This window comes from Uloborus diversus, chromosome 7 (assembly GCF_026930045.1).
Source record: "Uloborus diversus isolate 005 chromosome 7, Udiv.v.3.1, whole genome shotgun sequence".
NCBI lineage: Eukaryota > Metazoa > Arthropoda > Arachnida > Araneae > Uloboridae > Uloborus > Uloborus diversus.
The window spans coordinates 79,287,485-79,302,297 of record NC_072737.1 but is presented as its reverse complement, the minus strand read 5'-3'; the positions used below and the strand labels follow the sequence as shown (position 1 = coordinate 79,302,297).

The 14,813-nt window shown below is 30.6% G+C and overlaps 1 protein-coding gene across 1 annotated transcript in view; it reads right to left on the bottom strand.

Moving 5' to 3' along the window:
* Positions 1–14,332, bottom strand: part of LOC129226756 (kinesin-like protein KIF23) — a 58,175-nt gene extending 43,843 nt beyond the window's left edge. Inside the window, exons 1-6 of the mRNA XM_054861387.1 lie at positions 14,310–14,332; positions 13,243–13,404; positions 9,121–9,346; positions 8,182–8,284; positions 4,182–4,261; positions 3,982–4,098 (exon numbers count right to left, since the gene is read on the bottom strand). Of these exons, the coding sequence (XP_054717362.1) occupies positions 3,982–4,098; positions 4,182–4,261; positions 8,182–8,284; positions 9,121–9,346; positions 13,243–13,404; positions 14,310–14,332 (711 nt within the window). The remainder of the gene's footprint in view (positions 1–3,981; positions 4,099–4,181; positions 4,262–8,181; positions 8,285–9,120; positions 9,347–13,242; positions 13,405–14,309) is intronic.
* Between the last annotated feature and the right edge of the window lie 481 nt (positions 14,333–14,813).

Below are 14,813 nucleotides of genomic sequence, written 5' to 3'. Positions count from 1 at the left end.
CACAGCAACCCACTTTGAGAATCCTTGCTCTATTTTTTTTTTTAATTGTTAAATGTTGAATATGAAAAACAATTAAGAACGTGCAATTAAAGGTTTCCATACTAGGCTGACTCAAGTGGTTTTGTCCCCCAGAACAAAAATGAAAAATGACTCCCCTCCTCGCGATAAAAATATTGAAATTTATATATTGTTAATAAATTCATGCCAATGAATCTTGAATAAATCTTGCACATAGATGACCTGCATCGCAAAATAATTCATATATAATAAATAAGCATTTAGCTTTGATAAATAATCATTCATTGAAGCTCCTTTTTCGATTATATAGGAAAAAAAAAAAAGAGAAGAAGACAAAAATTGAAAGCGAATACTGGAAAAAGCATATCTGGGCCCCTGTGTAACATTTACATGAATTGAAACATTTACATGAGAACTCGAACCTCCTAATTTTTTTATAACTGTAATTTTGAATAAAAAATAGTAACAAGTGGCAACCATTTCTGTGGGCACTAATTAAGTCACATCTTCATTCTAAGACAGCGTTGCTTGATTTTTTTTTTTTTTGATGAGTAGAGGTGGAACCCTTATTAATGTTTACTTTTTTCATGGAGCCCTGGATTTTTCTTTACACAATATAATCTACTATCAGTAATATTAAATGTTAGAATATTTTAATGCATTTCTCATGCAAAAAAAATTATAATAGTTCACATGGATATTTAAAAAAAATTTTGTAGCTTTTTATCTTATTTAATGAAATTCTGACTTTAATAATTCGTGTTTTAGATACTTCGAGGTAGACCCAGACGCATTCATCTTGAACTATGGAGATTCAACTATATTTCTGTTCTTGGATTTAGTCACATATATATCCATATTTTTGTAATGAGACGAGGTTAAATTTAACATAATATTTGACTTTAATATTTAACTGAAAGTCTGTGAAAAGTTTGGATACATACAAACTAAATAATAATCCGTGATCGGTAATATGAGTAAAAATAACTTTGTGAACCAAAGTTACCGTTATGAGCGCCTTGTTATAGCATTTTTTTATGCGTCCAGTTTTTACTAGCCGTTGCCCCAACTGTCGCTTTTATTCATAGTTAACACCCAAGCGGTCTGAGTATGATGAAAATTAGAACTGGGCCTGAACATCAGTCCCCCCCCCCCCCCCCCCAGCTAAACTGACAACTCGGCAAAATTGTTTCAGAAAATGTAGTGGCAGACCAAGGTTCTGGCCTCGAAGGCCATTGGTCCAGAACACAAATCAAATTTCAAAGTATTTTATTCTTTTCTAAACAACATGGGGAAATTAATCCGTTATATTAAAAGAACTGTAAGATGATAAAAACATCGGCAGCAATTCTGCAGCAGGAATATTTTACAGAAAATATTTTTACTATTTTAAATTATAAAATATTTTTAAATACGTTTCTGTTTATTTACCAGAATCGTTAAATAAAAGATTAAGCGCATTTGGAAATTTCAACAGTAACGATCGTCATTGTACATGCGAAACGGTTTACATATTTTGACAGCAATCAGCTTTGTTTCAGTTTGAATGAAACGAAATGTAACGAAGAAATTCGATGCTTAAAGATGGTGTACTTTTTGTATAAAAATTCCAGTGAAAAAAAAAAACATTTTTTAGTTCTTTAATTAACTTACATAGTTTTTCGAGAAACATATTCATAGTTTGCCGTAATCTGGTGCATAAGCTAAACTAAGAAGGGGAAAATGAAAATCAGTCCCTCCCCCTCCCGAACCATATCAGTCCCCTTTTGCAAACTTCGACACTATGTATAAAGTAACAACGAATAGAAAATAATTGTGGTAATAAAAACAGTTAAATCGAACATTGTGAACACAAAACTATTGTCCGTCGATTTCAAATATCACTGACTGAAAAAGAGAGTCAGCACCCCGCAGTGTCAGCTCTCAACACCCCTTCAGTGAATAGAAAGAGAAACACCCCCTTGTTGAGGGACAGCCGCTGGGCTGTCCCTCACGAAATTTGGAACAGGAGAAAGCACAGGCAGAATTTTACGTTGCGGACGTTTTTAGACTAGCTTTCAGGTGGCAGAATTTTTCGCCGCAACCGTTCTTTAAGCAGAATTTTCATGGCGAAATTTTCCGACACGGCCGCTCTTCGATACATCGCTGGGTGAAGGAATTTTACGTCACGGCCGCTTTAAGGGTTAAAAAACTAAACTATTCTTATTTGTCTTCATTGTTTAAATTTAAGTAAAGTAATAATGCAGTGAAACTAAAATTATGATGCTTAAATGTCTATTTATTATTTTTGTTTTATAAACAAGCAGAATGATAATGAATGGGACAAAGGTTGAATAGTCATCATTAAGTTTCAATAAATTTGCTTCAAAAGTTGCCTTTCAGTGTCAACAGCACATTTAATCATCCACATAACTTGACAGTATTTTGGTTCTTTAAAATAAAGCCACATAGTTTAGTTATTTATGTTTCTAAACCAGATATTTTTTGAAAAACCATTCAGTAGTGAATGAATCTTCTGATTCATAAGTACTTGTTTTGTTTACTTATTTTCACATTTTTAAATGCATGTAAATTAATAGATTCAGAAATTCCAGAACATGTTCGATTCTTGACATTGAACGTAGCAGTGGGTCGCATGGATTAGTTTTGTGGGCCGTATGTTGGGCACTACTGTAGTACTACTTTAGAGTATTGGAATTCCCCTTTTTCTGTATTCTATCGCCTGACTAAAGATCTTTACTTTATAAAACCTTCAACAAATTAAAATAAACTCTGATAAATTTAATAACAAAGTTCTTACGAGTACTGGAATCGAACTCGGATGCAATTGAATTGCTTTTTTGAGTGGGCGTGACAAAACCAAGAATGTGCAAGTTCGCTGCTACGTATTATAAAACATAAGTTGAAAATAACAGTAAATTCGAAATAAGAGATATCCAAGCAGTAAAATCACAACCCAAAAAAGACAAGCGGCTGCAACAGAAGTGGATACAATGATTTTTCAAAATTCAGATTTGATTTTGGGATCGTTCAATTTTCCACTTTTAATAACCCTTTTGTGCTATCACTCAATATTTGTAATGCTCTATTAGTTAATGTTATTTTATCTCTGTCCAGGACATTTTTCCATGACTTGAAATAAATTTCCATGACTTTCAATGGAAATTTCAATTTTCCACTTTTCCAGGTCTGAAATTCACTTATTTTTTTTCCATGACTTTCCAGGATTTCCATGACCTGTACGAACCCAGGGTTCCCTGAAATCTTGAAACATGTGTATGCAGTAATCTGCTGATTTTGTGAGTCAAAACGTTGATTACCATTTACTTTCCCGCACAAACATATTTGCTTCTTTCTTTCTTGAGTCTCGTGAAAGATATTTTTTTTTTTTTTGAGACAATGAATTAACATTTCATGCTTGTTTTCAGCAAAAGACTCAAACAACTCCTGAATCTACTGAAAATGTTGTTTACAAGCATTTTCAGAAGGTAATTTGTGGATGATACAGCAGCCATATCAAATTTTATGGTTTTTTACATGAAAAACATTATTGGTGAAGAAGAATTTTAAACATTTAAATAAAAATAAATAAAAAACATAAGTAAACATTGACGAAATATTTGGAAACTGCATCAAAGGGCAAGTACGAGAATAACTACTGATTTAAATAAATTTTATTCTTTTTCTCTGTTCCATTTTTATTAGTCAGGGGTGCTTACCTGGGGGGGGGGAGGAGCCTGATGCATTGAAATTTTTAAAAGGGTTGTTTTTAGGGGTATTTTTTGGGGGAGTTGCTTTTGTTCTTGGGGAGAGTCTATGGTATTTGGGGGGGGGGCACCCCTTTATTAGTGATTACTTAATATGCTCTTTCATAAGTTCTAACAGTTTCAACAAACAATGATACTATGTATATTAATATTAGGCATGAAAATGTAAATTAATAATATAAAAGAAATATTTTACCATTATTTTTTTGTAATCATAGCCTTCATTCATACAAATTATCATCTTCATTTTACCTTTACCATCAAAGTAAGATTTAATCAAATAAGTGAGTTCATTTTCATGGTATGGTATTAGCTGCAAATAAAAAAAAAAGTAATAGTAACATTAAAAAACCAATAACAAGCAGAAATTTATCAGCTTTAAAAGTTCATATTTACCTTTGAACCCCCTTGAGTTTCAGATTTTCTATAAGCATCAAAACATTTCATTAAAACAGACAATGGGGTGTTTGAATTTTCTAGGAAAATAAAAAAAAGAAAAGATTTGAAAAAGTAATCAGCTATAAATTAATATTCATTTTGAAAGTTGCAACTAAAGAAAAAGTTTTCCTTTTTAGAGTATATGGACCTTCAAATTATTGAAATACTTTAACTTAGTTTTCTCTATCAAACATACAAAGTATTAATTTAAAAAATGAATAAACAGTTAAATAGAGAGAGAGAAAGACAACATAAAAGAGAGAGAGAGAGAATAAGAAAAGTCTTTACTAATTCATCTCAAATCATTAATCTTCCAAATTCATTTAAGAACAAATAATAAGAACATGAAAAATATTCGACTACCTTTTGAAATAGAAAATCGTATCATGACTATCAATATGAGTCAGATGTGAATTTTAAAGACTTAAATGCTATTTATTTTAAAATACAATCTAAAATTATTAAAAGGAGTTTTGTATTGATAAAGCATGTTCTTCCTGACTTTCTTATTCTGTCAACCCTGATTCTATTTTTCCTCCTTCTCTTTTTAAATTGTAGCTTTACTATTTATCAATAAACATTAAATGTCTCTGAATAGAAAATTATACTCTTAGTGGTCAGTCCAATTCTTTTTTTTCAAACAAAACAAATATTTTTTTATTTTGAAAAAGTTTTTTTTTTTTTTTGTTTGGAAAATTAAAAAAAAAAAAAAAAAAAAAAAAAAAAAAAAAAAAAATTCTATATAAATAAAGCAGAATATTTTTGTATATATACCTGGATTTGTTCCCCATACAAATCCAGTTTATGTTGGATCTTGGCCAAATTTGGCAAGGAGGTATTTTTGTATCCAAGAAAGGTAATAAAGGTGTTTCTGAATTTCAAACTCCAAAAAAGTACTGCACCGCTCAAATTTTTATTTCAGAATTCAAAAATGGCATTAAATGGCTCTTTCTACTAGAAATAATCAGCAGATCTTTTAGTCTTGATGGAAAGCTTCCAAAAAAAAACCCCCTCAGGGGATTTTTTTTCCCTTTGCACTCTAGGGCCAAACTGAATGAGGAGAATAGTTATAAATATTTTTAAACAAGTAAAAAGCAATGCTAAATTGGATATTTAGCATCTGCACAAGCTCATTTTCAATTGGCATGAATAAAACCATTGCGAATAAATATCTGTTGCCATTTTTTTCTCGAGTGTGAAAAAATGAATTTCTTGTTTTTGCTGTAAGGTTTTTTCTGTAATGGAGGAATTTAAAATTACATAACAAATAAAATAACTAAGGTATTTCCACTCAATCAACAAATTTTTTATCTGCCAACCAGCAGACCGTGCAGTGTGAGGGGGGGGGGCACATCCTTACGGGACCAAATGACTCAAATAATTGAAGGAAAAAAACAAAATAGCACTAAGACTTATTAATGTTGCAAATACACACTGCTGGCCTGTGAGGAGAGGCCCTACAGGTTTTGTTACCAGGTGGGCCCGAGATCCAGGCCTGTTTTTTATTTCCAGCAATAAATAATTTGTAAATATAAATGTTAGGAAAAAATAGCATAATTATCCTACACATAACTGTGGAATCACCTTAATATTTAGGCATGCTTTTTGGAAATAAAATAATTGATGCAGAATATTTCTGGAGGTTTGTTAAAAGAATTTTATTAGGACAAATTCTTGATCATCCATCATCATGCTGTACATGTAAGTTGTGCAATGAAGATTATTCTCAAGAAGGTGGCACAATTAAAGATAAGTGTGATCAAGAGTACAATGATTGTAAAATATACCTTGCTTGGGGGGAAGGGAGAATTTTTCTTTTTCAAAAAAGGGAGAAAATGGGCAGAAGATAAATTTCTTAAAATTATTAAAAATCTAAAATTTAAAAAAAAAAGTGAAAAAAGTCCGAAATCCAGATAAAAGTCTGCAGAATCTCATCCCTGGTGACTTCCAAGGAGTACACAAGTTCATGCACCCATTTGATTTTAGTAATTAAAAATTTAGATTATTTAATAAGAGTACAAGGAAGTCATGTGGCATCAACATTAGATTCTTAACTAGCTGCGTTGCCCAGTCTATTTTGAAAACAAAAATTGTGTCAAGTGACGTATATTCAACAACCAGGCATAAATAAAAGAAAAAAAAAATCATCATGCAAAATTTCAACTCCAAACAATGACGACTGATATTAAAATACTTTTAAGAAATTAAAATAAAATGAGAAAAATGGTTTTAAAAGCGTAACTATGGAAACACAAAATAAAATAAGTTTCAGAGTTGAAAATGAGAAAGATAGAAACAATGGATTCAAAAAGCGTTACCGTGGAAATGCAAAATAAAATGGTTAAAAACTTGAATAGAGAACAGATTTTTGAACTTCATTTAATTCGCTTGTAACTTTTTTTCTAATGGAGATAGAGAATTAAACTTCCGACCATAGGTCGAGTTAGATCTGAAGTAAAAAAGGTAGCTCATTTCAATGGTGTCAAAACAAAAACTGTAGGACAATTCCTTCACTTTTTATTGATGGATTTAATGAAGAAAGTATTGCCTAAATTTCAGCTAAGCCTAAACAAATTCGAGCTAAAAACGTAAATGACTCCTGCTGCAATTAAGTTAGAGCGTTGGAACAAATTGCGTAGAACGCGGAAAATTCTACCCTTTCCAACGATATGTAATATTACTAATTGGGAGTAAATTTTTACCCCCATATTCAGGAATTTATGTGAAAATTAGGCCTAAATTGGAATAAAAAAAGAACTATTCATCGAATTTTTTTCGAACTGGTCTGCAAACCTTCTCAGGACTTAAACAGGGGTAGAAGTGATCGACTTGTCACATATAGGACATTTTCCACAAAAAATATAGGACAAATATAGGACACATTATATGAATAGTTTCGCTATGAAAAAAGAAATAATACATACATATTATTTATTTATTCTTATCTGATTTTGTTTAAAAAAAAAAAAACTCTCAAACAAAATTATAACTTACACCTGAAATGACTTTCCTGTAGTTGAAAGAATAACTTTTGAAAAAAGTGTAATTTGCAGACAAAAAACACAGCAACTCACAATTTTTGCAGGGATAGAAGTGTCACAAACATAGCTTATATAAATAATCAAAAACCGTCTTTGCGTTGAGAACTAACAGGAAATAACCAATGCTTTGCAGCACAAATATACAGATATTTTGTTCAATAAAATTCCACAAAAAGAAAAGATTGCAAAAAGACTATTAGAACATTCCGATCAGAAAATGCACTGAACACAAAAATATACCCGCGAAAACAAAAACCGAAATAAAAACACGCTGGAAAACAAAACAAACTGCTGTTGCCAAACACAAAATTCTAAAACCAATTTCAGAATTCGTTCTCGAAACTCCACCCACTACAATGACGTCATATTGCTGTAGCCAATGAGAGAAGATACCTGTTGCAGGATTTTGTGAGTTGCGTTTTTTTAATTTAAATTCGTTTGCACACGCACTTTCGACGAAAAATCCGAAATCAGATAGTTTATTTACTGTTGTTTTAAAGAAGTAAATTGGATAAAAAAAACTGGAATATAGGAAATATAGGACATTTCCCAAAAATATAGGAAATATAGGACGATTTTCATACTTTTTTTGAAAATATAGGAAATATAGGATATATAGGACCACTTCGACCCCTGCTTAAAGGAACAAATTGTGAAAATTTCAGCGAAATCGGCCGGGTAGTTCTCGAGTTTTGCAAGTTCAAACAAACAGATGCTTTTTGGACACTTCATTTTATACTATGTAGAGATGTTTTAAAAGTTTCAAGCATTTGAAGGTGCAAATGAAAGCCAATATTAAAACAATTTTTAATAGATACTTTTAAAGTTTTAGAGCATTATAGAAAAATATTTTAGGATGAATCTATTTTTTTAAAATTAAGTATGAAATCTCATAAATTACAGCTTAAATTAAGTACCTGGGGAAACAAAATTTTCATTCTTGGCAGCAAAAGCTGAAGGCATTCCACAAAAACCAAGTTCAACGATTGATAGTTGGCTTACAGTAATAGCCCTTTCATCCTACAACAAGTTGAAAATAAAAGTATAAACTAACATTCACAATAAATTTTCATTTCTTGACTAAATAAAATAGAAAAAATAGCAAAAAAAAAAAAAGGAGAGAAAAAAATCTGAAATTTTTTTTAGTTAGCAAATATTAATTAATGTTTTATTTGACAAGAATTTTAAATTTTTTTTTTTTTTTTTTTTTTGTAATAGAGAACTTGAGGTTTGTCAAAATTTGTCACAAACTTATGCATTTTCATGTTTTTTGTCTTTTTTAATTCAAGTTAATTTTAAATACTCATTCAACAGTATTGCTATTTCAGTTTTACTACCCTTTATTTTTATTAGTCCATTTATTTTTCCGTTACCCTCTTCGGGGCCCTTTGCTGTTGGCGCCATTGCAACATTTGTTGGGGCTCTTTGCCATTGCAACACAGTAAATACACTACTGACTAATTGCACCACTAATAGGCCAACTAAGTAAAATACCTGCTAGGAAAATATTAAGACAACTTCCTGAAGTCTGGGCAAATAATTATTTGGAAAATGGGGCTTTTAAATAAGCAGAATGGTCTTCAAGATAACAAAAAAAATTTCCATTATGTTACATTTACAATATTTTTTGATTATCCAAACACTTCAATGTAAGAAAAAAACAGAGATAAATGTAGGGGAAAAAATCAAGAGCCTATTTTTTTTTTTTTTTTAATTCTTACAATCAAATTGAATACATATTTATTTCATTATCAATTTATGCAACTGATAACATACGGAAAATTAATGCAAAGCAATTTGGAAGTCTATGAGTTTATAACTAAAAACGGTAAATTCATCATGAAAAATGTATTTACCTTCAAAATTTCACTATCAAATGGATCAAACAAAGCTTGTACAATGTAAATAGTGAAAATACTATGGCTTGAAGTTTTGTAATGAGTATCCATTCCAGATGTTAGTTTATGTTGCCCATGGAAAAGCAGTTGCGATACTTCATCAGAACTTCGGACTTCAACTTTGTTGATATCATGCACATATGGATTGCATAAACTGTCTTCAACAAGTACTTTTGATTTAGCACTAGGGAGAATAAATATTTTTCAACATTTGAGATTAGCGCAAAAGAAAAAAGAAACACGCACACACACAAATAGGATTGTCATTCATAGTTGAATTAATTTAAATAATATTTAATAACATACAATGCAATTACAATACCACAAAGAAAATTTTCTGATATATTTTCAAAATGTTCTACAAGTATCAGCAAGTACAATACATTTTAAATAATGCATGTATATGTCTAATAAAATGCATTTCACGCAAATCTTTTTCCCCAAGTAAAAAGAAAAAAAAAAGATGAATAGATCCCATTTAATGTACTATCAAATTATCAAAATTTTATTTTAATTTTACTTATAGTATATGGCCAGAGCTGGCCTTAGCAAATGCAAGACAGTTTGTGGAAGGGGTTCGCAAGGCAAAAAAGGTTGGGAGGGAACCTCTACTCTATATCAATAAATATTTTGCATATTGCATGAACAAGCTTTTGGATACTAATTGAAGAATTCTAGCGAGGCACTAAAAGAATGATTGCATTTCATTTGAGACAAAAGCAGAATTAGAGTGAATTTTAAAAAAACATGGGACTAGTTTAACACTGAAAAATTCCTTATGCGCAATTTAGTGCTTTGATACAGAAGTTATAACACAAATGCTACAAGACCTAAAAACGAAATTTTAGACTGTCTTTGGTGAAAGAAGAAGTAGCACATAGGTGGGCAGTCATGCAACTCAAACCTGAAAAATTGTAGTAAGTTTTAGTCAGAAGAAGTTTGGAAAGTCCTCTGCAGGAAGAATTTTCAAAAGCTGTTCGATTTTTAGCAGGGCCAAAAAAGACCGGCCAGCTTTTCTTGGTTTAAACCGCTTAAAAAAAGCCAGCTTTTTTAAGAAAAATAATTTTGGGGGGTATTTTTTCTTGTAATTTAATCAAAATGAAAATTATCTTTCTATCCTTTTTGCAATTACTACTGTAAAGAATCAAATTCCATGAAACAAGAATAAAAATTTGTTGGTTGTTTAAATAACGTGGTTCAGTACAAAAAAAAAAAAAAAAGACCTTGCTATATTAAGGAATTAGTCTAATTCAATGGAATTTAAAAGATTATAAATAAATTTTAGTTAAATTCAAAAGATCACATGACACTGCAGCTGTTATACCAATCATTTGGTTCAGACTTTAAATAAGAAAGCACTTATACCTTTTCTTTTAATCGCCAAAACTGTTTCTTATTTTCTGAAGAAAAGTGAAAAACATTTTTATAAAAAAAAGTTTCCTATATAAGAATGTATAGGAAAACCAACAAGACCATATTGGTGAATGAATTAAAATTCTGCCGGAATGATATAGATCTGCAAATGTTAATAGGTACATGGTACATAACGTAAATAGTTACCTCTGGGCTAAAAACTGAGCCAACCGATCACTGCAATAAGTCTTTTTAAAAAATTTATTTCGGGCAGTATAGTAGCGGGAACTGGTAGTTTAATATTTTTTGGGTTTTGGGAGTACTTGTTTATGGGAAGAAGGAAGAACTTGAAACAGATCTGTCTGATTTTATCCTGGAGAAAAAAAAAGATGGATCTTTTTGGTTTAAACCATTTATTACATCATTTAGTCTTCGTTTTCACATATATTAAGGTGCTAATCTATAGCAGCAGAAATCTAAAATATGATGTTTAATGAATGCAGAATTTAGTTCTGTTTTACAAATACACATCATGATTGATTAAAAAAAACATTAATAAGGCATGAAAAGTGGTGACTTATTGCATACAAGTGTTTTAAGTTTAAAAGGAAGCTATTTTCAGTGTTAAAGACATCAGCTTAGGTGGAGTATCATCCAACAAAAGCACAACAGTTTTGTCGGACATGATTTGCAGTTTTTGTGTACATATTCCTTTTATCATTAAACTTTTAGCAAACATATTGTTTTATAACTCAAATTGACACATGTTAGCATTTTAAAATGTATAGAGATCATTATTAGGAAGAATATAGTACATAATTTATAAAAGCCCAAAAAAAAAAAAAAGCTTTTTTCAAAAAAGGCCATATAAAAATAATTTAATAAAAGCTGGCCAGCCTGACATTTTTTAGAAAAGGTCGGCTTTTTTGCAGCCCTGAAACTGACGTGAAAATCACAAGTTTAAGCAATTTTTGGTAAAATCAAGAGGAAGTAGATAGGGATTCTCAACTGAATTAGTTTCAAAATTGAAATCCAATTTAAACTAACTTAGGGGACGTTAGGGGATTTTACGACCCTCCAGAATTTAGTTCATATTGAGGTATTTTTAAAAACTCAATTTAGGTTATTTGATAAAGGTAGAGGAAAGAGGAGAAGATTCCCCCAAGAAATAATTACCAAACTGACATCAATTTTTGTAAATTAAGGGAAGGGGGCTGTGTTGTAAAATTTTTTAAAGTCTAAATTTTAAGCTATCTGTGGTGATTTAGGGAAAGGTTTGGGGAGCCCTGGAAATTTATTGAAATTATTGTTTTAAAAAAGCGATTTCAAGCCACTTTTGGAGATATGGAGAAAGGAATCTCACTATTTAGGAATATCCCCCCAAAATTAAACCAATAAAACAACAAATGCCTCCATAAAAACTAAGACTGCTGCCCTGAAATTCACGAAATAAACCAAAAAAGTTAAGAAAGATCAAATGGAAGTTAAATATATCTCAGTATACAACTTGATAAAGCATTAATTACTCTATGTATATATGTATGTAGATACTCCAGAATCATCTTTTATAAAGATGTCTTAGTATTGAATTACAGCAGTGATATATTACACTACTACTTAAAAAGTATTTTTCCTACTCAGGATAAGTCTGTGATTTAAAAAAGTTTTGATCAATCTTAAAGGAGAAGGAAAAAGATCAATTACCAACTTCTATCCAAAAATCAAATTACATCACTCAAAATTCCAGTTTGATTCAAAAATTGCAGCCAAATCTTTCAAATCATTTAACCCAAAATCCAGACATAACAAATCTGAATAAGTTTTCAGATACATGGTGACCACCAATTAAGATAATTAATTTTCCAGGTTTTACAAGAGAATTCCAACTTTCCATACTTTTTAGTCCAATTTCCATGACTTTTTCAGACATGAATTTAGCATAAAATCATGTCTTAATATATCTGATTAATATGTCTGATAAAGTATATGAGAAATAAAAAGCAATTTGTACTCTTTAAATGCCTTGGACACACACATTAAAATATAATCTTGAATTTAAAAAAAAAAGAAGAGGGGGGGGGCATTAATAGACATTTTTATGAGCTAATATTATTATTGTTCAGCAATGAACATTATAATAGTTCATTATATATTATTTATTTGAACAATTTGTAAAATCATTCCAAATGTGGAAGCTAGCAATGTAACATCCCTTCCATTGCCTTTGATGCAATACAGCTGAGAAACTAGTTGATAATGCGATTAACTGCATTTGGTTAACATTCCCTAACATATCTAGCCAAGTTGTGGCTTTAATGTGAAGTTGCTGAAAAACGTCTCAAGCTCTGCAAAAAAAAAAAAATACTTAACATGTTTTATCTTGACTAATTGCTTAAAAATTGCAACATCTGGTGCAAAGTAATGTTTTTACTCTGAACTTTTTGACCAAAAACAATGTCAGTGATGTTTCTCTTAAAAAGTGCACTTTTAATACCTGAAAAATAAATGTATTTCAGCATTAAATAACCTCCAGGTCACAATGTGTCCGTCACTGTGTTCCCGCCTCTGTTAATGAATGGCAAAAAACTTTTGGTTTTAGATGGATTTTTCTATTCCTTCTTCGTTGGTAGATGCATTTCATGCCTACTAATTGCTTTCACAACCTTTCATTTGCCATATCCCATGCTGACAAGTATTTGAAAAAAAAAGTTATAAAAAACTACTCACTTGGTTCTAATCATACCAGTATCGAAATCTTCTAACAGATCATAAATTGAATGGTCACAAATTTCAATATAAGACACAAAAACTGAAAATTTTGCATCATAATCAAGTTCATCTACAGTTCTTGAATCCAATATTCTATTTTTCCACTCTTGTCCTGAATCCCTATATGAATAAATCAATTGAAAAAATCTTCATGTAAATACTTTAATAAGCAAAAGCCACAAATAGCTTTCAAAGTGAATTTTAATGTAGCTTTTTTTTTTTTTTTTTTCAAATAGCAGTTAAGGGGAGGATAGTGCAATGAGTCAAATGGAATTTTTCCTAGAATTCAAATACTAAAAATTAAAAATGTATGCCACATTTTAGTCGATCTGTGTGACACCACGGAGATTAGCCACTGCCACTTTGCATCTCGTGGGGAAGCTATAGCCCCCCACTTCTTATTTTTGTTATAGTTTCGCTGCATTTTTGTTAAGTTTTATTCTTTTGAATTTGAGGCATAAATTATTCAATGACCACTATCACTGCCTTAATTTAATTCTGAAACTTTCTTAATTGTATGCATGCAATTTTCTTTACTTTATTGATAAATTTATCGCTCTTGATTTAAGAATACTGCTTTGGGAGTACAGCGAGACTTCTCGAGGGGGGGGGGGGAAGTGGCGCGGTGTCCAATTGCACCTCCAACATTCCCCACTGTAAAGTAACTAAACATTTTAGAACAGAAAGTAAATATATTTCAGAATATCAAGATTTAAAATTAAATTATTAATGGACATCAGTTTTAATGAGGTTTTATTTGAACTATTTTCAATGGCATTTATGCACATCAAAAAGAGTACATTTGCTAGCCCACATATTTACTGATACTATCAAATTATTACTAATGAATATTTCTTATTAATTGTAATCTGAATACATTATTCTGAGTATTTGTGATCCCAAACATGTAATAACACTGATATTACCAATATTTATGCTTATTGAGGGTTCAGAAACAACAAAAGAACAGATAATTTCTTGAAGACTTCTGATATTTTTCTATATTCAAATGAAGTTTTCAATACCTTTTAAGTTCCATCATTCCCATTTTCTTACGCTTTAATGTTTTATTATTTTCAATGCATCAAACATTATTTTACAAGATTTTTTTCAACTCTCACATGCATTTTTGTCATTATGATTATTTTTCAGTCTTTGCTTTCATATGTTTCGTATGCTACTCAATTTAGGTAGGTGTACAAAACACATCATAATATAGTTAATTTTTATGTGCCTTTCTCAATTCCCCACTGTACTCCATGCTCCCCTGTGGGGCACAGTCAGACAACTTGAGAGTCTTTCAAAAATTATTTTTAAGACAGGAATACAACAAGGAAAACTTATGTAAAAAATTGAAATGAGAGCTTAAAAGTTCTATAATCAAGTTCTACAACTAAAATTCCTCTAAAATTAAAGTTTAAGACATTATAATAAAAAAAATGAAAATTACTCCATCCTCTCAACTATACAATATTTTTATATAAAATACCCTAAATCAAGCCTGACAGCCCCTCCTCCCTTATTAAAAG